The following is a 27290-nucleotide window of genomic DNA, read 5'->3' on the forward strand; positions in this document are numbered from 1 at the left end:
CTCCTCACATTGCACAGTCGAGCTATTTCCGAGGGTGCAGAAGCAGAAGAGCGCAAATTGCCTGTCCTGCTGCTCGAGCTTCCAGGCACACCCTCAGCCTTTGACAGCTGACAGAGCCCAAAGCTGTGAAGCTGACTGGATATTTGACTCCTCCTGATTGCTTTCTCCGTGCCGGACCCGGTGAGCAGCCATATGGTGTGACTCATAGAATGCATTATACCCCAGAACAAGTGCTCTAATCAGTGGGTCGGAAGTAGATTTGACTGGTTTTAGATAAGAGATCTGAAAAGGTTCCCAAATGGCTTTTAGAGTGTGAGTGATGTGCTGTGCAAAGCGCTAAGTGACTTTTATGCACTTGAATATGTTACATAAGAGTTGATCAAATTTCAAGGCTTTATTCTTTTAAATTTGGCTTATTTGCCCAGCAAGCCAGTCCTCTCTGTGCAAAGCTGAAAAGTCAAGTAGGTGCTCACGAACATGCAGCCGAGGTCAGGTGCTTAAAAAAAGTTATCAAGATCACCAGACAGCAGGAACGTCCAGTAAATAATACATGAATTTAATGTCTCACAGTATGTTAGATTAATAAGTCTGCACTGTTGTGTTCCCAGAATCTGATTGAAGTAGAAAATGAGTATGGCGCCTTAATGCACAATTTCATATGTGGAGACCAAAACAGAGCTAAAAGAGGTCAATCTTGGGCTCTTAGCAGATGGCAAGAAACAAAATGTCCAAATGAAAGAAAAAAAAAAGCAAGCGATTGCCAAGAGTCAGGTTGTTCTTTAGTGATTGCCCTGATTGAGGTGATTTTAAAACACTAGCATTCGACTCTTTTTCACGCATTATAGACATTTTCCAGGCAGAAGCCAACGGAAAGAAACGACAGCAGTTTGTGTTCTTCTCTTTGATCAGGATCAGCTGATCATTGCTCGAGAGAGAAAAAAAGATGCATCCGGACACAATTGCATGAGTGATTGGATTTGGATGCCGTTACGTAGCTGACATGTATCAGATTATCAGCAGGATCTCCACTTGGTTCTTTGCTAAAGTTGGACTCTCATTGGAAGGATTGCAGGTTAAAGGTGAGGACGTTAATTACCTTTTAAAATGGGCAGGAAGTATTTTTCTTTCATCCAGAAAGGTGAGAAAGCTACAGTAAGGCTGCGTATTTATCTGAACATGCCTTTCCAAAGTAATTAAGTGTGCAAGTTGAGTGTTTGCTGTGTGAAAGGAAATTGTTGACCCTGCATGCCCTGATAACTCTGTGCACAGCGGCTGATGAGTATAGTCAGGGCAACAAAGGAAGAATGACTTCTCACTCAGGTTATTGTTGCAGAAGTCATGTTCAGTGTATGCTGCTAGCGTAAAAACATGTTTTAGGCATGGTGGCTATATGGCTCCAGAGATGGCTATGTCACTTAATAAAATGCTTTGGTTCAGACTTTATATAAGTAGATGACTCATCAGTACTTCCTCCCATTTTCCAAAAATGAAGCCGTGTTATTGCAGAAATGGGTACGATCGGCTCGTGTTGGTGCTGTCATTTGCAAACTGAGTAAGCAGCAGTGGCCAGATGGTGGAGGCGAGAGATCAATATCGCACAAGTATTTCTTTAACATCTACTATGAAGGCAAAGGAATGATATACCTTTAGTTTTCATTTTTTTAAATGCACTGTGTGTAATTGCCAGAAGTTACTCTATGAGAGCTGGACAGAGTCACAGAAGGGACTTAACCAATCAAACGCTCAGTGATGTGCTGGTTTAGATCTGTGAGGAGATCCTGTAGGACGCCATTAGGAGCATACCCAGACATTGTCAGGTCAACCGCGTGGGAGCTATAAAAACTACTACATCTATCATTTTGAGTTGCTGCAAAATAGGCTGACCTACTGGATATTTTTTTCACTTTGATTTTTAGGGTGTCTTTGAATTCAGCTCTCTGTAGGTCAGAGGTGTCCAACTCCAGGCCTCGAGGGCCAGAGTCCTGCAGGTTTTAGATCTCACCCTGGGTCAACTGAATCAAATGATTTGTTCATTACCAGGCCTCTGGAGAACTTCAAGACATGTTAAGGAGGTAATTTAGCCATTTAAAGCAGATGTGTTGGATCAAGGACACATCTAAAACCTACAGGATACCAGCCCTCGAGGCCTGGAGTTGGACACCTCTGCTGTAGGTTAATAATATTAATTTCCAACAAATGATGTGGCATCTTTTGTGCCTAACACTTTACCCAGTCCGTATCAGTATAGATATCCAGCTTGATTATTTTTTTGCTGGCAAAGCTGGACTGCATGTAGGCCCACAGTGGGCTGCTGTGGGTGAACTGTGGGTAGTGGTTTGTCTCCTTGAGAACTCACTGATATTGAGTATTGCAAGCTGTTGAATTGATGGTGCCTTTTCACAAACTTTCAACGTGTCTAAACTTCTCGTCACGTATGTGTGAAACGAGGTCATTAAGAATAAAGTCAAAACCCTCTGAAAGTCTTAACTGCATGTTTGAGTTTCAGCTACAGTAAGGAGCAGGAGTATTCAGACAGCAGATAGACATCATCAGTCCCTCTGATGCCTCATCCTCTACCATCTCTGAAGCTTCATTAAAATGTCAATGAAAGTGAATTCCCTTAGCATGCCCACACTCAGCTGGTCTTTCTCTATCTTCCTCCACTTCCTCTCCTTCTGAATGTGCTGCATCTCCTGCCCAGAGCTGCTTTTTGTCCTCAGAAAGGAAAAGAATGACTGTGCTATTCACCTTTTCTGTTTGTGCCTGCTTAAGGCCATCTGGCGGCCTCAGAATCCAACCCTCCCCCGTGTTCCTATTCACCTGACACACACCTACACAGATTTTACTAATATTACTACAAATGATGTATTTCTGGAGTGAAGGAAGCCAATGTTCTGTGCCTCTACTCAGTATAAATACCAGAAAATCAGTCTTTCCTTGCCATGTACAAAGATAAAGAGGAGCCATAAAAGGAAATGACTGTGTCACAGGAAGATGAGTTTGTCGAGTGGCCACGCTTATTTCTTCTGCTGAACTATTTTTAGCGCACACCTCTAACTCCCCTCAGCCTCCACACATCCACATCCATTCTCCGCTCATGTACTCGGACAGCCGCCGCTGTCCTCAGCCGGTGCGTGACTCATCACCAATTATTTTCCTCCTCGCTTTTCACAACCTCTCTCTCTCTCTCTCTCACACACACACACTCTCTCGCTCTGGAGATTAGCAGCTCGTTGAAAATTTCATGATGAATCCATGAAGTATTTCGCTTTTTTTGCTTCTCAGGGTGCGTTATCAGCTGAGGTTCAGCTTACTGTTTAATATTCAGGGCCACTTTCAGCTCTATTTGATTTATTCCACCCTCTGCCTTCCCACATTTTTTGGGCAGTAGCATCTTTCTGCTTTTCTGTCATTCAACTCCAAAAACTGCAGAGTTTTACTCTGCATGCACGTATGTGTGCATGCCTTTTGGAAGACATTAGAAGTGGATATTACTGCAACAGTTTTCTTAATTACCGATACCAAATTTATATGCTTATGTGAAACTACAGATTGTCAGAGCCTAAAAAACCCTGACCAGGATCAATACTGTCCTTACAAGACTCCACTGTGGCTCTTTGCTGTGGTTGTGCAAATCATGACAGCTGATAAGCTCATATGGAATAATAGAGGGGGATAGAGGTCGACCATCACATCAAAGATTTGTGGAACAATCATTGTTTATTGCATAGTTAGTCAGTCTATGGCATTGTAGGGAGTGCTTTTAGCTAAATCAGCGATGCGTTTCAGCTTATAGCCATTATTAGCATAAACCAAAAGCACAACTGTGTCCATTTATATAAATAAACTTAACTGATACTGAAACCAAACGGCACACCTAAAACCCCTAATTAAATTAAAGTCAGTTTGTTTTATATAGCAGCAGGGAGACGTGACGGGTAAAGTGTAGTGAAACATATCAGCAAAATTTGCCCCCTTAATGATACTGGTGACTTTTCCATCAGTATCCTGAGATCTGTTTTAGCATATTAAACTAAAAGTTTTCAAATGTGAGAAAATAAACAAGTAAAGAATGCAAATACTGATCTTTAGGTGGGTTTTTGCATTAGCAATTATTAGCGAGCCACTTTGCAACCCACCTTTTTCCAGCTTTTCCTTCTTTAAGTGACATACAGTACTCAGTTATTATCTTGGGCTTTTTATACATGCCCACAAATGCACAGGAATGTTTCAAGAGACATGAGCTAGAGCTATACCACCAAATATAAATCTCTGTGGGTGGAAAGGCTCTTCTTATGAATATAGTCCTAACATAAGTAACATAAAAGAATGGCCCAAACCACTATCAACTGGCTGTGCAACCATGAATATCACTTTAAAGCCTGAGCCATGAAATCTCTGCCCCAGTGATGAAATTCCAGTGATGATGTAAAGGCTCAAAAACTCTATCAAATATGATGCACTATGCATTAAGTGGTTGAACTTGAATGGTTTCTGTTTAAGCTCCACAGGGCTCAAAGTATCTGCTGCAAGGAAAATTGAAAGCTTTAATACTGAGGCTGTTCTTGAAAATATTTGCTTTGCTTGTTCTCAGCTGCTTCTTCTACACAGCACTTAACCTTTTCGCCCGTAACCGCAGTGAAGATCGCTCCATGAGGTGTGGTCACCACAGCGTCTCATCAGCCTTGCAAATGGTTCATGATGAATAGCGCTGTGGTGCTATTGTTAGAGACTAAATTAAAGGGATGAGTGTGGTGTTGGGATCCTCACGCCCTTCCTGTTCTAACCCCACGAGTGCAAGCCTCTGTCCTTTTCCATCTTCAGAGACGTGAAATCAAAGCCTCTCTGGTGTCCTGTGTTACAGAGCCGCAGGGCCCTGAGGAAAATGTTTGCATCACCCTCTGCCATTGTGTGTTCATGGATCCCATCCAAAGATTAGTGGAGGGGAGTTTATCCGACCTTTACTGTCATTCAAAATGAACTTAATATGCACTGCTCAAACAAAGCCACATCTGTCTTTGCCTGTGAAGGTAAAGCGCATTCAGCCGAAGGATGTGAAGCAGGTTTGTCCCGTACTGACAAAAATATGGGACAAACTACTTTTGGGTCAGAAGAGACTAAAATCAATTCGCATCACTCGCCTAGATGTAATACTGCAAGACCGCTATTGTTGTCATGACTGGAGTCCCTCTTTGTGCGTGTAGTTTTGCTCTGAACCATACAGTATGTTGTCATGATACATCACACTGCTCCACTCAAGATACATAGTGATTTATAAGAGGTGATTAGGCCTCTTTGGAGTGCTATACTGACAGAGCTGATTGCTATTGAAACTTCTTAGCTGTAATTAAGTTACTTGAGCTTTTTCCATTATTAGGTGGTGCAGCACCCTGGACATGAAAATAATCTGATTAGATGAGAAAAATGTCTGCTGGCCATAGTGAAGTTATTAGTGAATAAATGAACTCTGAAGGAAAAGGATTTGAGTACACTCACTTGACACTTCATTAGATACAACTTTGCACTCTCCTTTTGCCTTCTGAACTGCCTTAATTCCTCATTGAACAGATTCAACAAGATGCAGGAAGAATTTCTTATAGATTTTGATCCATATTGACATGACAGCATCACACAGTTGCTGGAGATTTGTCTGCTACAAATTCATAAATCAAATCTCTCAGTTCACCAGATCCCAAAATGTGCTCTGTTGAACTGGGATCTCGCGACTGTGGAGGCCTCTTGAGGGCTGTTTGAGGTTCAGTTTCTGAGCTTTATGACAAAAGACAAGCAACAACATTTAGATAGTATGGTCTTTGAACTTTGTTCATTTGGTACTAAGATGCCCAAGGTGTGCCATGGAAAGATCCCTAACATCATTGCAACATGTTTCTGACAATCCAAATATTGCAGCAGAAACTGAGACTCGTCAAACCATTTTTCCAATCTTCAATTGTCCAATTTTGTTGGGCCTCACTTTCCTGTTCTTCGCTCACAGAGGTATCTCTGCTGCTTCAGTGTTGGACAGGTTGTTTGTTCTTCTGCATGCTTTCCTTGTAACAAGTCGTCATTTAAGTTACTTTTGCCCTTTTATCAGCTTAAAGCATTTCAGCCATTCATTTTCACCGGTTCTCCGTAGCTGGCAGAGATCGGGGGAAATGACATTTTCACACACAGAACTGCCGCTCGCTGGATATTTTTGATTTTTCTGACTTTTCCCTGTAAACCCTAGAGATGCTTGTGTGGGAAAATTCCAGTAGATCAGCAGTTTCTGGAATACTCAGATTAGCCCATCTGGTACCAAGTAAAGCAAATCACATTCAAAGTCACTTAAATCACCTTTCTTCCCCTTTCGACAGGTCATCTTGACCGTGCCTACACGCCTAAATGCAGTGAGTTGCTGCCATGTGTTTGACTGAATAGATATTTGCATGAATGAGCAATTAAACAGGTGCATCTAATAAAGTGGCCACATAGGTTTGATGTAGTTCAACAGACTCAAAAGAAAAGTCATTGAATTAAGAGTGCAGGTGGCTACTGTTGTCAGCCAAGTAATCTCACTTATGCCAGTTTTATTAAATATTTGCGCAGCTTCTCTCTGGAGCCACTTTAATCTTTAACCTGCAAAGACCCCGATTACAAATCATTAACCTTTGACACGGAGACCATAAACTGCAATGTGCTCAATGGAGAATCTGGGCATTACCCCGTGTTGTTGCTCCCATTTCCACCTTTAAATGCCCAAAGAATAGCAGCCAAATTACTTTTCCACTGCTGTATGCTTCAGTCTTTCTCAAAATCTTAAAAGGCTATAAATGTGTGATGCATCACCAGCTTTTTCTTAATGCAATCACTGGGAAGTGGCTTTTTTGTTTATTTTTTTTTTTTTTACATACAGAAAAAGATACTCCCACAGATTTCCACCCTTCGCTTGTCTCGTCCACATAAGAAAAAACCAAGATGGTGGTAGCCAAAATGCCAAAGTTGATGCTTCAAAGCAGTAGACGAAAAAAGAGCAGACATCGCTTAAAGACCAAAACAGGCAGTGATGCAAAAACAGTTGTTGAGCTGAAAGCAGCCACAGATGAATCAGAGTCGAGCTTTCTAAGTGCCGTGCAGATCTTTAAATTATATTTGTGTATGCGGAAGATCTGAATCCCTGTTATCTCTCTCAGTCGTAATGTTACTGTCGTATCTAATTAGATTGCTCGCAAGTGTAGCAAATCTCTCTGCATTAGAGCTTTACAGAGGGGAGCGATTTAACAGCTCGGCAGAGTAAAACAGCGCGACACCTGATGGTTTAATTGCCGTTTGATTTATTACCAGAACCTGGCTTGAGGCAGCAAAACCAATTTAGCTGCCAAAATATCTACTCATGACGCTGGGAATGTGTTTACCACACAACGGCATTTAAATAGGCCGTCTGCAGCATCAGGTCGGACGCTGTTCACACTGATACAAAGACAAATGTGTTCATTTTCACTGCTGCTGCTCCTGGGCACCACCAGATGATTTATGAATCTTTTATGTTTTACAAAGCTCTTTGATTTTGTAGAATGCCGACAGCGTGCTTAATTTGGAGTATTTTTAAGGAGGTGATTTGAGATTAAAAACTGGTAGTTGAAGGACTGAGTGGGGTTCATACAGCTGTTCGAGAGCTGTTCATGTAAAACGTTTTCTTTCTGTTTTTAATGTTGTTTATGAAAAGGGTTAATTATTAATCTTACTATGGTTAATGGCAAAGTAAACATGGCAGAAAAGCAGAACGCTCCTCTATTATTCTCACAAGAGCACTTGTGCTCATTATGGCCGACATCTCATTAAACTAAATGCTGTATGATAAGCAGGAATCTGAGAACCTCACTAATGAGTAGGAATGGAGAAGAAAAAGAGATGAGTCATGTGGTGATAATTGGCCAGCTGTAATCTGATCAGGAGGGGAAGAGAGATGATGAGATTTCTTCAAGTATTACTGCGTTTGGTATTCTGGGAACAGAACATAGCTGAGGCTCCTTGGAGCATTTGCTAAACTTTGCTTTCCTGTTTACATACAGTTACGGCTCGTATGCAGCTTGTAATCACAGCGTAGCAGATTTAACACTCCCAACTGATATATTTTTTAAACAGTAATTTGATTTCAGATATGCGAGAAAGACATTAAAGGTCAAACTGTCGTTGAGCCGATACTGGCTCCTCACAGATAAATCTAATATGATGAACACTGCACTGTAAGTACAGTACTCACTTTTTAAAGCAGATACAGAGAAAGGTGGTTGCCAGCTAGTTTGTAAAATACATTGCTGGGAAGTTACTAAATATTGACTTTATAATGTTCCCATTTTCGCTGTTGGAGCTGCGAGCTCCATGGCAAGGTCTACACTATCCATTCATCCACACAGCCGTGTGTCCCTCCACAGCTCACCAGAATCAGTCCTCCTTCTACAGTATTGGTCAGAATCTATACAAACTTGCACACATTCAAACTGTGCTCAAGGACAAAGTCGCATTTGTTGTTTTTCAGAAAATAACCAGTAAACTGTGAGGAATTGTGGGCCGGATGAGCTACTGCCTCATTGACCTTCTGGTCAATATTAAATACATTTTATTGTGAAAATATAAAATTAATTAACAGCAGATGTATCAGTATGCAGGCTCTAGTTTCCCTCACTCTGATGACAGTCCTTGACTTTTCCCAGTAAGGAACATGCTTGCACTTGTCAGCTAATTAAAATTTGAATACAATCTTATATATGTGCTCTTGATGACGAACAGCAAGGAGGCAAGACTGATGCTAATGACTTAATTATTGCTGTGCACTATAGTGTTTGTGAGGGTGCTGGGAAGCACCTCCCTCACTAAGGTGAAGCACACTCGTGCAGTGTCTGACAGGAAGTTTTGATTTTGTTGTGCTTTTGTTTTGAAGTCCACTAATCAATGTTCTTTTGATGTCAACTTCCTGAAGGCTGGATTCATGAAGTGCACACATGATTACGGCCTAATGATGTTCACCTGATTGGAGTTCCCCAATTATCCTCTGTTAGTGGGGTAAACCATCAGATGAGAGCTGAGGGTGTGAATGGGCTGATTATTTAGTTTGATTTGATTTAGTTAATTTGTATATTATTTAACTGGGTTTTTTTTTTTCGTGTTTAGTTGTGTTGCTGGTGAGAGTGTTAAATCTCTGTACTTGTAAAAGAAATCTAATCAGAGCTCTAAACAATGACTGAAGGCTCTGTGTGTTTTTGTTTGTTTGTTTTTCCCATCTCGTCCCCTTCACATTACCTTGCGACCGCTACAGTGCTTAACAGTGTTGGGAAGGTTGCTTTTAAAATGTATTCTACTACAGATTACAGAATACACGCTTCAAAATGTAATTTATAATGTATTTCATTAAGTTACTCAATGTGAGTAATGTACTCTGAATACTTTGGGTTACTTAATATATCGTCGTGCTTTTTACAACTACAGGAATGTAGCAATCACATCCTGCAAATTCTCATTTGTTTTTCTCTACCAATTGGCTGTTAAGCCCAAATCTCTCTGAATAGACAATATATTTGCTGTAGAGGAGCAAAGACTTCTGTTAACATAAGTTAATGTAAGATGTTAGCTTGTTGGTGAGTAGCCTTCAGTAATAGTAATAAATCACACAGCAATAGTACATTGAAGATGCTGCAGAGCACATAACCCAGGTAGCTACCACAACTAAAACAAGGTAGCTGCAGCAGGCTAACGTTAGTTTTTAAAATAGAGCTTACTTCCAGATGTTTCTTTGGGGTTGGAGTCTTTTGATGCTGAGAGCAGCTTGAGAGAGTTTTCATTGCACAGTCAGATTTTGCCCATCATCCCTTTCTTCTTTAAATCTAAAGTGATGTCGGAATTTCCAAGTATGAAATGCATTCCTGCCCGTGCCCTGCTGGCTCTGTTGTGCTGGCTCCGGGTCCATTGTGTAACTGACACCATCAACATTTATAGGATGCTCACATTAGAGCCTCTTATTGCGTGTTTTGTTTGGTCTTCCAGCAATGTGTGAAATTACCAAAATTAGAGAGGGGATAGCCAAACATATGAAACAGGAAAAGACCGCCGTGTAATCCATTTATTTCCACAACGTAACTGTATTCTAATTATCACCTATTTGAGCGGTAACTGTAACAGAATAAAGTTACTCATATTTCATATTTTAAATATGTAACACCGGTCCACATATTCCGTTATTGCCCAACGCTGGTGCTAAACAGTCCCATTATTTTTATGTCAGTATCGAGTTTGACAAGAAAGATGGATTTTACTGACATGGGATTTTATGAATGTAAATTTATTAAGATCTCAGGAAGTGGTAGAAGGTTATCTGCTATATTTACTGCTACTTTAGTGCAAGTTTATACAGCTAAATGAATCACAATATTTCACCTCACCTCGACTTACTTTTGAATAAAGTGTAATGCTTTATATTAGTTTAAATAACCCCAAAATTACAAGAAACTCCACCTTTATTATCTTCAGTGTTAAGTGATACAATAATCCTTCAATAATCGTATTCTAATTATATAATGCACATTACATTGTGTCGTTCACCACTGATTTTATTAGCAACATTTTGTACATTTACTTGAGTAAAAGTTTCAAATCGCATGCCAAAAATTTGGGGGTTATATTTGACAGCAATTTCACCTTTGAAAAACAAATTAGCTCAGTCGTACAGCGGTCCTTCTTCAAACTGAGGCTTTTATCTAAGGTGAGATCATTTTTATCTTTTAAAAACTTTGAACGGGCGAGTCATGCTTTTATTATATCCCAGCTGGACTATTGTAACTCCTTATATGCTGGAGTTAGCCAGACCTGCCTGGCAAGGCTGCAGTTGGCCAGAATGTTGCAGCTCGTCTTCTGACATGTACTAAAAGATGTGAACACATTTCCCCGGTGCTTGCCTCTCTTCATTGGCTCCCTGTCCGCTTCAGAATTAACTTTAAAATTTTATTGTTGACTTACAAAACCCTGAATGGACAGGCTTCCGGGTATTTGTCTGACCTCTTGCAGACTTATACCCCCTTTAGATCTCTTAGATCAAGTGATCTTTTGCTTTTAGCCGTACCAAGGTCGAGGCTGGTTCATAGAGGCAATCGAGCATTTGCAGTCGTAGCGCCCAAGCTGTGGAATAATTTACCCCTATACATCAGACAGGCTCCCACTGTCAATCTTTTTAAATCTTATCTTAACTTTGGTCAACGCTCCTGTTGTAATTAAATGTGCTATATAAATAATTAAACCATTAATTAAACCATTAATTTGACTTCAGTTTGATTTACTTTTATATTCCATTTCTGTGATTGGGTGTGTGGCAACATTAGACCTAAACCTTGACAGCATTCAGAACCAAAACACTGGAGAAGGAGGCGTGATGGAGTCGTGACAGCAGCCAGCATGACTAGTCATGTAACTAAAAGCTAAATCCTAATGTAACAATTTTGTTGCTACACTGTCTTGAAGTCATGCTTGGTTCACACTAACCTCTAAGTAAGCAGGACATGCTAAAAATTGAAGCTTGAAACAAAGAGCTGTCCCGCTGAGCTGCTTTTATACAGATACGTTTTCATTTTAGGTCTCAACATAATCTACAGTGAAGTTTTCTACAGGATTCTTGTCTATTTCTTAATTCTGGTAGTTTTGATTAACAAAGGTCTAAAAGTTCGTGTTATTTCGTCCTCATGCATCGCACTCAGATGCTCAGGCTCTGAACTCCAGCTCAGAGGGTAACGCCATCAATCCTGGGAGTTGACATGTTTACTGGTTTCTTGTGTGTTATTGTTACTCCACTCACTTCAGACTTCCCACATCCGTTCTCTATGGGCTTTTAAGACGATTTAAAATATATATGTATGAATGGGAGCGTGATTGGCGAGCTGTAATCTGATCTGGAATGGGACTGAGATGATTAGATGTCTGCCCTCACATCTATCTGTATTAAGATGGATTGGATATTTCCCCTGGCAGCTTTGGGAATCGTAACAGCCCATGTTAAACAGACAAGCACATACATCCTTATGGCTGAAAAATGGTTTATGGGTGTTCAACTGTTCCAAGAAAGCTTGGTGTATTGGTTGGTGGTATGAGATACAGTCATGCCCCAGGGAAAATGGTGGTGAAAGGAAGTCTGGGAAAGCTCTGAGACTGGAAACTGTGACCTGACCTACTGTTCAGGAAGTGGTTTGGGAGCTTTTGTAGGTCATATGTTTGCTTGTTTTTAGCATGAGGGCTGTCACATCTTGGCGTGTGTAAAGAAACAGTCCAGCACAGTAATGTTTTCATTTCCACAGTCGGAGAAATTAGCTGACTGGCATTTAAAAAAGCAACAAAAATGCTGTCTGTTTCCATGAAACTGCTTTCAGATTCATCCGAGTACTTTAAAATGAGGTGAAATCTCTCAAGTTAATAAAAAAGTTGAATACATTTGTGTCAGCGCTGTAAGCATCAAGCTGCCACGCTGCTGTACGCCTTTCTCTCATCTGTCCATCACTTTATGTTGACTTTAACCATTCTTAAATAATTTAGTTCCTGCAGAAACTTTTCAGATTCTCAGAAGTAATCCTTGAACCAAGGGGAAATGGATCTGCAAAGCTGCATAAATAAAACGTCTTCATTTCCTCAGTTTCCGTTTAACTGCTGAGAGGATTTGCAGGAACCATAAATCGATAATTAAAGGAGAGCGAGCTGTGACCTGTAATCCTGTCAACGTCTCCGAAGTAAATGGTTATGATATTGACTAAGGGGTGGGGCCGGCTGCACAAATAGTAATCCTTGAGTCATCTAAACTAGTAACGAATCTTACAATCTCAAAGTTGTTGACAGAATCAGAACAAAATTGTCCGTTTTGTTTTACAGATTCCTGGTAAGTGTTACTCTTTACAAGCTTTTGGGGAGCACATTATGTGTAAATTGCTGCTTCTTGTCTGCCAACAAAGCAGCAGAGCAGGGGCCATTTTTTCTAAACCAAATGCAATAAAACCCCAGAAATGTCTTGTTAATGATTCATCCCTTTTCTGTTCACATAAAACATAAAAGCAGCCAATGTACTATAAGTCTGATGACATCAATCTGCACAGGCAAATGCTATAATCTGTCTAAACCAGATCCAACACTGAATTCTGTGTGAAATTCAATTGCTGCTGATTATTTTTATGGGTTTTATTTCTGGATACTTTTACCAATCACATTTGCCAGTATTTCTGAGCTCTCACGGGTATTATAGAAATAAAGTTATCCGTGAAGTCATATTAATATCAAATCCATGTGTCCAAATATGTGGTAACATTTTCCACCTGGTAGAAGGCAGCTGTACTTAACAATACATTACCCCCTCTGATCCCCCAGCTACTGCTGTCTTTAGATAATCTTCACTAAATCAAGGGGAAAATTTAGCTCAGTTTAGCTCAGTTTGTGTGCTGGTTTGTCATGTCGTAGCTTTCAGTTACACAGCAATGACTGCAAGGTGTCCAGGTCCGATACCGCAAAGCAAGCCCAAATCATCACCCCTCCACCACCAACAACTCAACAGTTGGTGTGATGTGTTTGTGCTGATGTGCAGCATTTGGCAGTTTGCTTTATGGCCACAGATCTCCACTTTAGTCTCATCTGCTCAAAGCACATTTTTCTGGAAATCTTGTGCTTTGTTTAGGTGCACCTTTATGGAAAGGAAAGAGTTTCTCTTGGTAACCCTTTCAGACAAGCCGTACTTGTTGAGTCTTTTTAGTTTTTTTATCATACTGTCATGAACTTTAACATTTAACATGCCGACTGACACTTGTAGAGTCTGTAGCTCTTGGGGTTTTTTTTGTAATTTCCCTGATCATTGCACTGTCTGAGCACAGACATCATCCTGGTGAAATTGTTAAACTCTATTAATGCCCACACTTTAACTTACCTTCTTTGTTCCTAGAGAAACAGCGTGGGTGGTTTACACAAGACTGAAAACAGTCTTGTGTAAACTTTATTTCTCATATCTGTATATATAGTATTTTAAGTTTTCTATTATTACTACATTTTAATTTTCTCACTTCTATTATTTGTTTTTAAGGCAGTTCCCATGTAACCGTTTCTCCTCCAGTCTTATCGGCACAGCTGGCTGTGTGACATGACCCAACGTGACACGAACACAATAGGTACAGGACTTGACTGCAGAGCCACAGCTCTGGGAGAGACAGCAAAGAGGTGTTTTTTGTGGCTGAAAGGAACCAAAGAGCTGTGGGTGTTCGTCTGATGGTCATGAGGAATCAATAGAGACTGTTCAATGAGTAACACAACACTGGTTCAGAACAGGGGCATGGGCGCCACTAATTGCTCTTGCTTTGTTTGCAATTAGTCCAACATTCTGCCGCTAATGTGATTAGGTCACTTCAGATAAAAGAAGCTTTTGGCAAACACCTACTACGGATGGTGTGTCTGACGTAAATCTGAAACCTCTGTCATCCATCAGCTCGCAGCTGCCCTATGAAGTCTGAGCTGAACAATTTGATAAGATCAGATCTGTTTTTTGTTACTTTGACTCCAGCTGCGGTCAGTTGTAGGGAAACGTCAAGTTGTGAAGAAACAGTTAGCAGCTGAAGACATTATAAGGCAATAGTTAATATAAAGAGGATTTTTCAACCAGCCACATGATGCAGGCTATGTGACACCAGAGAATAAACACCAGAGAAAATATAAAACAGCGGCTCTACTCTGATCTACTTTCCATCGCTACACGCAGCCTGTTTTATTTGTGGCTAAGGAACGCTAATGTTGTAGCCAGTGACACTGACGAAAGTCAATGCAGGAGTTATAAGCTGCTGTAGAATAAACACAATTTAAGCTGATTAATATTAGCTGATGCTAGCAAGCACATACTGCTTTTTAATTGGTTTATTACCTCTAAGACTTTACTGCTATTGCCAAACAGCAGCCTGTTTTTAATGCTTAGTTTTTTTTGGGTCCCAGTTATGCTAAATGTGTAGCAGACAGCAACATTAGTTACCATGTATTTGAAGATCGATCTAGTCCACAGTGTGCCTTTACCAAAGCAGACCAGGACATTGCTTCTCATGGTCCTCGGGTCTTTTTCATTATTTTGAATTCTCAGTTGATATAGTCGAGTTGGTTGAGTTTTGAATTCCAGTTTTGGGGCCTTATTATGAATTCAAATGTAATATTAGGCTTAAATTGTATTGTATTACATCTGTATCTTGTTGATTTTCAAATTCCTGTTAAGACTGCTTTACTGTTCTAGAGGTTTTCTTGGTCATTATTTGGCTTCAGTTCCTATTTTGAGTTAAACTTGCTTCCTGTTTTACTCTGATAGTTGTTTTTCTTTTGTGTCTTGTTTTGGATTTGACTTAACATCTGTTTGATTCTTAGGTTGTGTTTTTTTTTGTTTATTTGTTTTTTAAATTTCATATGGGGCGGTCGTGGCTCAAGAGTTGGCAGTTCGTCTTGTAACCGGAAGGTTGCCGGTTCAAGCCCCGGCTTGGACAGTCTCGGTCGTTGTGTCCTTGGGCAAGACACTTCACCTACCGCCTACTGGTGATGGTTGATTCTTAGGTTGTTTTTTTTGTTTGTTATTTAAATTTCATTCCATCTCCCCTTTAGCATCGCCTGGATATTACCAACCACCATAAAGAAGACAGATGTGTGTTCAGGGTGTTCCTGCTCATGCAAATAGAGTCATTTAAAAAAAAAAAAAAAAATAGTCGGCCACTCACTTTAGTATTCTGATTTCTGATTTGAAATTTGTGGCCGGAAGGTCATTATTCCTGCTGGACTGTTTTTTGTTTTTGTTTTTTTAAATGCCAGTTTTTGATCACACCTTTCAAAACATAATAACACAGGCTGCTAAAAGCATAAATGCAACTCTAATTCAGAGTTGCTGCAAAATGAAAGGCTTTTTTGTAAATGCCAGCACTGTTATCAGCTTTCCTCTCTGTGCACACAGTCAGTAAATCACCTGTTTTTGTGTTCTGGTCAGCTTGGCGATACCTTGCACATTATTCTGTTTGCAATCCTTCAGTGAATCTGGGCCACAATGTCCACTGATGCACATTAACAAAGGCTCCTCTCTGCCGTGTGTACCCTTCTTTCCCGTGGAAGTGAAAAGCAGGAGATAGAGTTACATCTAATGAGAAAAGGACTTCACACCCCATTGGTTTTTCTCACCACCTGGAATCCAGGCCACCGCCGCTAAAACCTCAATGGCAAAATTAGGGTTGAACGGGAAAAGGAAAAGTGCTCCGAGAATAAATATGCACGCTCGTCTGCTTTGTCAACAGCAAATTGACAAATTACCTGCCACTGTTCTGTTTTCACTGCGTTCAGGGGATAATTGAACGTTACATGACCCGGACTCCCTTTGCCTAAAAACACATTGAATTTGTTAGCGAGAAAGGGAGGCTGTGATTTCCTGAGGAACAAAATCAGCAAGACAGGAATGATGAACGCTGAAGTAAAAGACCAATTTGGCTGATAAAATGGTAAAGCTTTGCAGTCTGCCTCATGTGTGAAAGTTACTGTCCTGAGCTCAAAGGCACTGGCTCACCTTCACTCCTTTTTTCATTGTGGATTTTCTTCCTTTACTTGGTTAATTGAAATACAGGCCTGTTTTTTCAAGTTCAAAGGAGGAACTGTTCCTTCATGATCTCTTTTCCATAAGTAGGAGCTCAGTAAGCAGACATGATTACACAGATACCCACCTGGACTCATGAAAACCAGACAGTCCCAATGGCAGTGAGTCGAAGCTAATTAAAAAGTGTGAAGAGAATTGGGTGGCTTTAATTTTGCTTTAACATATTTGTTACTAAAAATTCATTTATAATATAAGTTCAAAAGCCATACTGTTTTATTTATACCACTGTGAAGAAAATTAAATGCTGATAAAAGAACAAAGTTACCCTACAACAGTCAATCATTTTACCTTTAAAAACACGGATAAAAATCAATCCGGTGAAAGCCTGGTAGGTCAATAAAGCTTAGCATGTCGATATTGAGCCAAAATGCAAAACTCAGCTCATTTAAATGGTCCAGCTTTAGTTGAATGAAGTAAATAGACTTACAGTCTTCCTGTGGAACGTCTTTGAACTTTATGAAGGGTGGTCGTGGCTCAGGAGGTAGAGCCGGTCATAGTCCAGTTGGGAGGTTGGTGGTTCGAACTGGGGGCCAAAGTATCCCTGTGTGAGTTAATTGGTGTGTGAATGTTAGAACTTAAATGCAGGGGAAGACTGTATAAATACATGGACACAATCAAACAAGCACCAAAGCGCTCCATTTACATGCTGAATGGTGAATCTCAAGCCACCTGTCATTTCTTTATAGTTTACTAGGAAAATGTGAAATACCTGTACCGATTTATTTATCTAGAAATGGTCAGGTACAAGGACTGGATGGAACATGAGTGAAAAAGCAGCCAATGTCCAAATAAAGACTAAAAGACATAACTTTACACTGACCACTTTACACAATCAACCTGTCAGTCTGCCCCAGGGCAGCTGTGGCTACAACTGTAGCTGCCTCCACCAGTGTGTGAATGTGAGAGTGAATGAATAATGGAATTGTAAAGCGATTTGGGTGCCTTGAAAAGCGCTATATAAATGCAATCCATTATTATTATTATTATTATTATTATTATTATTATTATTATTATTATTATCATCATCATCATCAAAGTAAACAGAAAATAACAAAAAGGCAAGGCTAACACTAAGACATGAAGGTTCATGTTAACCCCAATAAAAGAGCAGAGAAGGCACTGGAACACAAATGAGACAGAGGGAGGCAAAGACAGTGAAACACAACATTAGAAGCAAAAGAAAGAATCAACAAAAGGAACCAAAATTCAGCAAATACTGAACCAAACCTTTGGACCATGACAGAGATGCCCACCTCCTACAACTGAATCCATATTTCACTGACAGACAAGAGTGGTTTCAATCATTTCATTTCACTCTGAGTGAAAGTGAATGAGCTCATAGCCACCACATTTATTTTCTCTGCTAATCTCTTTACATAAAGTAAACTGATACAGCAGGTCTCTTTTTCAGTGACATCACCCCTCCCCTTCAACTGAACTAAAAGGAGAAATGTTGCAGCATTCAGCTAACTGAATACATTTTACATCAGTGTTTACAGGTAATTTTACTCTGAGAAAGAGGGTTTGGTGTGTGGCTGTGCCTGATAAACAGGGAAGGGCCGTCTAATTCAGCCTGCATAAATGACATTTCTGTGCAGCAGATTGCTTGTTGATGGTAAACCATTAAGACAGTGAGTCACTGGCTCACTGGGGATGTTTTTTTAAAGGAAAGCTGATGCTGTCAAAGGCAGGCCAACAATCCTGTCTCAGAGAAGAAGATGATCTTGATAAAACCTGAGAGCTGATGTTTCAAGGTTGTTTGAACTCTGTCTTAATGAGCTGGAAGTTTTCCAGTGGGTATTAGCATTTAGATGAAATGTGTGTTAAAGTAGTTTGGATCTTATGGACTGTCGGTGTGTTAGCCACAGCTGATTTTCTGAGAATACATATTAGTGGATGTACATATTAGGGCTGTAGATTGAGCTTCACTATTATAAACAAATGGTCATCAATTTTTAGTTAATTTCATCTAGTAAAAAGTGTATTCATGAATCAGTATGCAGTCTATTTAAAAAAGAAAACTATTTAATACTTAAAATCAAACTGCCACCCTGCTGTGTGTCTCGTGTGCTGATTTCATATGCTGAACACATTTGTCCTGTGGTTCTTTGCAGCTCTGGTGGTGAGATTTCTGACCAGACGCTTCATCTGGGAGTATGACCCCACACTTGGTAAGACAGCCCAAGAAACGTGTATCCCCTCCTGCTGTTACTGCCATCTCCTGTATCTGCAGTAATTGTACACTGTCAATTTTATGGTTTTATATGAAGTTCTTATAATACATATAGTCCTTAACTAAGTTGATTATTTAAAGCTATCCCCAGGTGTAAAAAACACACAGCAGACACACTAATTTTACAAAACCGAAGCCAGTTACTCAGTAGCTTGTAGAACCACCTTCAGCAGCAATAACTTGAAGTAATGGTTTTCTGTATGACTTTGTCATACAAGTGTTGTATGGCACAGGTGTCTTAAAGTCCCAGCACAGCAATTCAGTCAGTTCAAGGTCTGGTCTTTGACTGGACCATTGCAACACCTTGATTCTTTTCTGCCATGCTACCGCTAATGTGAAATCTTCTGTAACTAGCCTAGCATTACTTTTAGCTTTGTGCCCTCTTTCTGTAAGTTTAGCCAAAAATTGAAAGCAGGAGAACATCTTGTTCAGGCATTTTTCCTGCATGAACCTCTCTAAAGATGACAAAATGAAAATGTGGTTGCTTTTGGCACAGCTAGGGTAATGGCTTTCCCCAGCTAGCTTCCAGCTTTTAATCTAAGGTAAGCTAGCTGCTGCTCGTTGTAGTTTTCATAGTTAGCATAGATTCATAGTGCTGTCAACGTTAATCTCATTAAAAATAACGTTAATGCCATAACTGCATTACTGCGGCAAATCTTCGTTAGCGAGTTAACGCAGATTGCCCCGCACGTGGGCCTGGACGGCGTTAACGCCCTGCGATGAGAGATTTAACGAGATTAACGCAGACAGCACTAATATATACCAAATCTCCTCATCTAGCAGGAAAAAGAGAAAATGGAAATATTAGGTGCAGGAGTTATATCATGGGCACTATCATGGCCAGCACAGAGCTAGCACTTTAATCTTCTGCACAAATGTTTACCTGGTGAAAACAGAATAAAAGCAATAATTGATTCATTAAAAATTCTGGGATAAAGTGCTGAAACTGCTACAACTCAGCGTAATGTAAAATTGTTGTTGGGGGGTTTCTCTTATCAGTGAGAACTGGCCTTTTCATACTCTGGTTGAACCAGTTCTCTACATTATAATTATGGGACACAAAGTGCCTCCTCTATAATGTGCTTTTCATTTCCTGGCTGTGCTTGGCAGGTCAGCGCCTCTGGACTGTTCACATGGTGCTCCTTCAATAGCCTGCCCGTTCTTAGCAATACATGGTGCAGTACAGTGCAATCACCAACATAAAGCAGACCGCACTCAGGAGCATAATTAATCCATTTTCATATAATAACATAATGATCACAGTCATTATGTCCTCTGTGTGACATCTCAACATATGCGAGACTGCTCAGATATGTTCAGGTGCTAGACCAACAAAGAGGAAACACTTTAACTAAAGCGATAGGATTCTGGATTTCTTTTACATTTAGCATACGTGGCATTTAGGATCATACTCAGCTGCCACCCATCCACATCTTACTACTTTTTTACAGTATAATGTATTGCCACTGTGCCAGCTTCACATTACACGTCTGCCGTTTAAACTCCAAGTAGGGAATGTGGTAGAAATCAGGAAAAGAGCAATAACTGCTTCCTTGGTTACAACAAGAGGTTACGTCACAACCCCTTGAGGTCTGTAATGGAAATAACAGCACCGCTGGAGGGTGTCTGTGACCAATCAGACTGCCTGGATGAAATTACCCACAAAGTGCTCAAAACATCATTAAAACACTATTATGAGCAGATTGCACAGGTAGGGGGTTTGCATGCTGGAGAATTACTGCCGCAATGGGGGCTGCACTCCATCTATCTCAGTATGCCTTCCAGTAGCTATTGCTCACCATTCATCGGCATTTATTATCTACCTATTTATCTGGATCAGGTTTACAAACAAGCTCAGATCTTATTCCCTGCAGTGAATTGTCCCTTTTCAGCCTAGATGTACGAAACAGCCCAAGCAGAGCTATCTTGTGCATCTTCAAAGGCAGATTTTATTTCAGGGGACAGTAGATTTACTGTGACTGCAAAAAATTCAGGCTTAGCGAAGACAATTTTCTGCAGGATAGTGCATATACACTGTGTATAAAGGATGTATGTTGCTGTTGTGACATCATACACTAGTTACTACTTTGTGAAGTAGTGGTTAAAAGCCTCAACTTGACAACTGTGGCTCTCCCATCGTGCATTTTTTAAGCCAGGTTTAAGGAATGACTGGTTGAATCGGGCTAAGAAACTGAGGACCATATATGGAGTTCACTTGTCTGTTACAATGTTGCACACCTTTCAGTCCACAATCAATGGGAATTCACTAGAATTCCTGTGAATTCAACAGCTTGACTTCCCAATCTCAAACTAGTGATTGAAATCCTAAATTCTAATGGGATGATAAATGATAAATTCTAATGTTAAAAGAGGTTAGTGTTGTGCAAGCGGATTGCAAATAGCTTGCCAATCAAGGAGGTTTTTTCATTTCTTGTTTTCCCATTAACACATTAAATTCATATTCTCAGAATCATGTAAATATACGAACATGTGGGCATCTCCAGATATAATCAGTACTTGAATGAAGAATGACTGTGCTTGTGTACCTGCGCACACACACACAAGTTTACACTTGAGTGTTCTTGCTGTTGTTGTGTTCGTGTTGGATATGATGTGATGTGACAGGGGAAGCATACATCTGACTGTGAAACTGCACACTCATTAGCTAAAAGACTAAACTAAGGTCCAAAAAGGCTAATTTTATGAATTAATACTTTTTCAGCTCTTAACTTAGCCCATCGTCTGTGTCAGCATGATTACAGTGGGAAATAAAACTGAGTTCTGATGGCACAGAGTCTAAGAAAGAAAGCACTTTTTACAATCGCTGCAATTTTTTTTTAAGCTTTTACATATAAAAGCCTGCACATCCAAAGAAAGAAAATGTGTGGCAAGAATTTAATCTCTTTTTTTGCCCTATTTCATCTCTAGTTAAGGCACCAATCATTGAAGAAAATGAAAAGATGCAAAAACATGGGTAAAAAACCAAAAAAAAAAAAAAAAAAAAAAAAAAAAGTGCCGATCTCTGTATGTTTAAATTCTCGGCTGGTAGCAACAAAGACTGAGTTTGCAGAAGCATTACATGGCTCTCATTCCCAGCAGCATTATGGGAACCAACAACACTTCAGACTGCACATGGCCACAATATTGCAAAAGTTATTTCTGTCTCTGCACACCGTCTGGTTACAGATTCTAATCTCCTTTGGCTCACAGAAATTAACTGTGTGCTACCGCGACTGTGGTTTGGCATCACAACAGCAGCTCTGCTTTATATTATATCACACGGCTTTTTTTCTTGCTCATGCTCTGCACCATTTTCTCTGGTTTGTTGGAGCAATTTATGGAAGCGCACACTGACAGAGTTCATCAACAAACTGGATGGTTTTCAGTGTCGACACAGACTTTTTTTCCGTGCCTAATCCCAAAACAGCGTAAAGCAGCTGTTTGCACTGTCATTTTTGTTTCTTCCCAAGACCCTTACAAAGGATGGTGAGCCTGCTTGAATCATACCACCAGCACTGCCTCCTGCCAGTGCTTTTATCAACAGATACACTGGGGTGTGGACGTGGACAGATTGGGAGCTGCCTCCTGAAATAGGCTGTCCCACGAGGCACAGCGTGACTCTGGTTCGCCTTAAGGAGGCTCCTTGTGAATGCAGCCAAACAGCTGCGTCAGTTGCTTCCTCCTCTGGCTCCCTGTGACATTTCATTTACATCACACAACACAATTTATCCCCCCCGGAGAGGTGAGCACACCTGGCACACAGCAGAGGGGGCCTTGCAGGACCTGTCATTTTAAACTCTCTCGTGAGATAGAATCTGAACATCAGTCTGACAGGTCCTCTCCATCGTTTGTTGGCTTGGGTTTTTAAAGTAATAAGACCTAATCTTTTTTAGTCAGAATAAAACATTTGAAATACAGCATTTAATTCGAAAGTGATACTTTAGAACTTATCTTCAAAGATTTTCTTTTAATACTATGAAAGTTCTTTTCATTGGTATCAAAGGTGTAGTGCTTTAGGTTCATAGAGAACGGTCTTATGTAGTTAAAACCAAAACACAAATAAATCAAACACCTTAACATTTTCAATGGGCCCCTTTTGGTGTGTTTTTGACAAACTTTCAGTGCAGTTGTGTAGATCACTCCATGGAAATTGCACTTCTGACACCGACACATTGCCAAATTCTAAAACTTAACTTTCATTTTGTGGAAGTGGCTGGACTTCCAGGGTATGTTGGCTGGTGAGTGAAGGGTGTGTTTCTTACTTTTTTAAATGCATTGTATACTTGGACACAGTGGCAATAGAAGCAGTAGATTTCTGCTTTAATAGTCTGAATTCACAGTGTACAGTGAAAGAGGAAAAAAAAACTATGACTAAAACTATGCTCCTGGTTGTGATCCTGACCTGTCATGGTCCATAGAGACCTTGGAAGTTAAAGCCGGCACAGAGCTCCAGGAATAATCTAAAAATAACTGCCCTGCTGAAAGCAGTCCAGGGATGCACACGAAGATGATCTTGAATGAGAGACTGGACAGATTTTTTTATGTTTATGGGACGATTCCCAGAACTTTTACAACTATCATGCCAGAAGAATCAGTAAATATATAAACAGAAGCACAATCTGACTTTGTAGTGTTACAAACTGTTACACAGTTTAGCTTGTTTGAGGTTCATTCCTTCCAGTGTGGGCGCAGCTTTCGTTCCTGTGTGTCACGTTAGCGTGTTCCTCGTGTTTGTCTAGTCTGAAAGGTTCAAACACTCAGTTTTCACTCAGTAATAAAACTCTGCAATGGCTTAAATAAAATGCACACTGCATTTTTATGACGTTTGGGAGCAACAAACAAAATAACATTTCAAATTATGTCTAAAGATGAACTGCACAGTCTTTGTGACTGGCACATGGAGTACTTGCTTATTTTAAACATTGGGACAAATGAGTCAGGAATCCTGGACCTCTGTGTACATGATAGCAGAGGTAAGAGATTTATTGTGAAATCACTGTGAGAGTGGTCCTGCACAATCAGAATGCTAGAAGAAAGCATCGGTTTAAGCCCTGTCATGGAAAATGTCATGCGATGGAAAATCCCAGCAGTTTGCCTTCACAAAGAAGGTTTCAGGGAGCCTCGATCCTGCCTGCGAGGTGTTTACAGATGGGATTTTATGACAGCGAAGGGGGACGGGCAGATAACCTGCTCTCTGACTGAGGTCAAATGAAAGGTCACAGTCACGGTTCACACCTGTGCCAGCAATACAGAGCTCTCATCCTGTTTTTCAAATCACCGAGAGGCGAAGCTCAGACTGTTTTCAGGTCATTGCAAGAGTCAAACTTCACCCTGCAACCAGGAGAGTCTGACAGCATGCTGGGAAAAACCTGTCCCCAAAATGTAAGGAGAAGAGAAAGTGTTCTCTCTTCAAGCTACTAAGCATCTGTCTGAACCAGGCAAAAAGCAGTTGTTTTGACCTAAAAATGATGCTCTCCCATCTCAGGCATGAACATGTTTAATACATGGTTCCTCAAAAACAAATGTGGTGCCAATGACAACTAGCTAATGTCTCTAAAGGGAAGCTGTAAACCCAAATGCCTTTGCTCTGACTGTGTCAAACAGGGGGGATTGTTTGCTGATGGTAAAAGCCAGGCAGGCAGTGCAAAGGGTCAAAGTGTAAAGAGGTTTATGACCTGAAAGGACTACAACTGGAAAATGACCCCATGGTAACTAAAAAAAAAATAACCCGCTGTTGGAAATAACCAGGTCCAGAACAATGATGTCAGGCTTGGATTAGCAGATGAGCTACAGGTGCAGTCATTTTAAGGGTGGAAATTCAATTTAATTCAATTTTATTTATATAGCACAACACAACAGCAGTCGCCACGAGGCGCTTTACTTTTTTTTATTTTATTTTTTAGCAAAAAAACATAAGCTTAACCCTTTCTGGCTCCTTAATCACCAGAAAGGCTAATATGTATTTAGATGTAAATGCGTTAATAACGTCTATTTAAACACTTTTCCATAACTATTTTCATGTTACCTTGAAATAAAACATCTCCCTCTGCTGTTGCTGCAGCTTACTACAACTTCTACACGTGTGTACAAAATGTGCACGGAGTACCGGTGTCTGTTACATGCAACTTTGTACCTTAACCAGATGCTTTTGGTAGCCATCAACAAGCTTCACATCATTAAAGATGCATGCATTCCACCCTGGGGAAAAACAGTCCCAAAAAAAGCATTAAAAGGCTAAAATTCCCATGACAGTCATCATGCACATGAAGAGTGTATATTAACGTCTGATCATTATTACTAGCTGGCTAGTAGCATGTAATCATGTTCGTCACTCTGACTGGCTTTTTGTGATGCTCACACTTCTAAAACATTTGCAGTGAAGTCTAAGGAGCTTGAAAAGAAAAGCGTCTGGACTTCTTCAAGCTGCTTGAAGACGTTTCAACTCTCATTCAAGAAACTTCTTCAGTTCTACAGTCAAATGTGGAGAGTCCCAGATTTAAGCCCTGTGGGAGTGTCCCCCCCCCCCAAGAGGGTCATGGACCCCCTATTGATCCTCTACCTAATCACACGAGCCAAGGTGTGAACACGGGTGTAGGTCACAACCAGCCAAGGTTCCTGGTGAGCTCATTGTGAAACCTGGCCCCACCCTATCATGTGATTTCCTGAGGTCAGATGGCCCAGGATGTAAGTGGGCGTTAAGGCGTCTGGGAAAGGCTCTCAAAACTGGATTATAGATGGCAGACAGTTGGTGTCATAAGCCCCACCTCTGTTCAAAGATGGTCGCTCACAGTAGACATAGATGGCATCTTTCACTCCTCTTTCAAACCATCTGTCCAAAACGGGAACATTTTGGCTGAGAACCTTCACAGACATTTGCAGTACATGTTTGTTTTTTGTCACATTATGTTTTTATAACTAGCATGAGAGTTTGGAGCCGTCACTTTGAAAGACACCTGCTATGTGTTTTTGGCTACAGTGATGCAGTAAGCTGCGTCAGTCCTGCAAGTTTCATGAAACTTCTCACCAGCAGCCCTGTCACCAACATATTTTAGATAAAATTACAGCTTAGATAAGATGCAGGGGTTTAGTGTGAGTAAGCTTCTTGCAAACAGTAATCATCACTTTTATGTGTCATCGTCGAATATTCAAAAGAATAGTAGGTGGAATTATAATCACCAGTGAAAAGAGTATTGCAAACACATTGAAAATCTGCCCGCCCTCACAGCGATACTGATTTGTTAACTCACAAAGAATACATAACGATGAGTTCCACTCCCATGTTAGGAAGTGTCACAATTTTCCAGTAATGACTCACTTTAGTTCTTTTTTTGAATGCTGCATAAAATATTTCCTCACATTTTTTGCCTTGCAGAATCAACATATCGTCATCAAGCCAATATCGACGATGAGGCTGTCACCATGGAGATTCTGGACACTGCAGGCCAGGTGAGACAATTTGTCAGGTAACTTTTTTCAGTAGTTTATCTCCTATGTTGCTGTTTTTGATTACACTGGGTAGTCTCTGGGTGGTAGTGAGATCAAACATTTCATGGCATTTCTTTAGATGTTTGCACAGTTGCAGAGGCCCAGAAACAAGTTGGCAACCTCTTGGCAACTTCCGGTCACAAGGGAAAACTACTCTGGAGTGGTTCTGGAGGTTGCTGGCTGTCGTAGGGTGAAATAGGTTGCCAACAGGGTGCTAAACCAGTTATTGCCTTGGTCGCTAGCAGCCACCTGTAGATTGTTTGGAAGACACCAGCTTGTCTTGAAACACTCCCCAACTAAGTATGAACTGGAAACACAGAAGGTACACCTCCAAAGTAAAGGTTTTGCCTTATCGCTGAAACCAACAACTTTCAAAAGATGCAACTTTTACTTTGGAGAAGTGTTCGCAACTTCAAGAAACCAGTCATGGAATACACATTTTTCTCTGAGTGTGACAGGTGTTTGGCTGGGCCTTTAGCAACTGATTTCAAAGACACTCAACAACCTCTGGACATCACTTACCTACTGGTTGGGCACATTTGTTTCTTAGTGACAGATGGTTGCCGGGAGTCTCCAACCAGTCTCTAGGCCAGGGGTAGGCAACTCCAGGCCTCGAGTGCCGGTGATCCATGATCCATCACAGCTGATTTAAAGGGCTAAATGACTCCTCAGCATTTCTTGAAGTTCTCCAGAGGCCTGGTAATGAACTAATCATTTGATTCAGGTTTGTTAACTCAGGATGCGATCTAAAACCTGCAGGACACCGGCACTCGAGGCCTGGAGTTGCCTACCCCTGCTGTAGGCCTTTGAGACTGTGACAAAGCCTTTGTAACAAAACAAGCATTTATCCACTTTATGAATCACCCTCAGTCCTTATGCCAACTAACTGTCTGTAAAAAATAAAAAAAAAATAACAGTCTTTCTGCA

General features: G+C 40.5%; 1 protein-coding gene across 3 annotated transcripts in view; it reads left to right on the forward strand.

Moving 5' to 3' along the window:
• Nucleotides 1–27290, forward strand: part of rerg (RAS-like, estrogen-regulated, growth inhibitor) — a 57858-nt gene that overhangs the window by 25492 nt on the left and 5076 nt on the right. For all 3 annotated transcript variants that reach the window (XM_084909878.1, XM_084909879.1, XM_084909880.1), the window contains exons 3-4: nucleotides 18760–18816; nucleotides 26251–26324. In XM_084909878.1, coding sequence (XP_084766004.1) covers nucleotides 18760–18816; nucleotides 26251–26324 — 131 coding nt within the window. The remainder of the gene's footprint in view (nucleotides 1–18759; nucleotides 18817–26250; nucleotides 26325–27290) is intronic.

The sequence above is a fragment of the Perissodus microlepis genome, chromosome 17, assembly GCF_051167445.1.
Source record: "Perissodus microlepis isolate ML-2025 ecotype Zambia chromosome 17, ASM5116744v1, whole genome shotgun sequence".
Lineage (NCBI taxonomy): Eukaryota > Metazoa > Chordata > Actinopteri > Cichliformes > Cichlidae > Perissodus > Perissodus microlepis.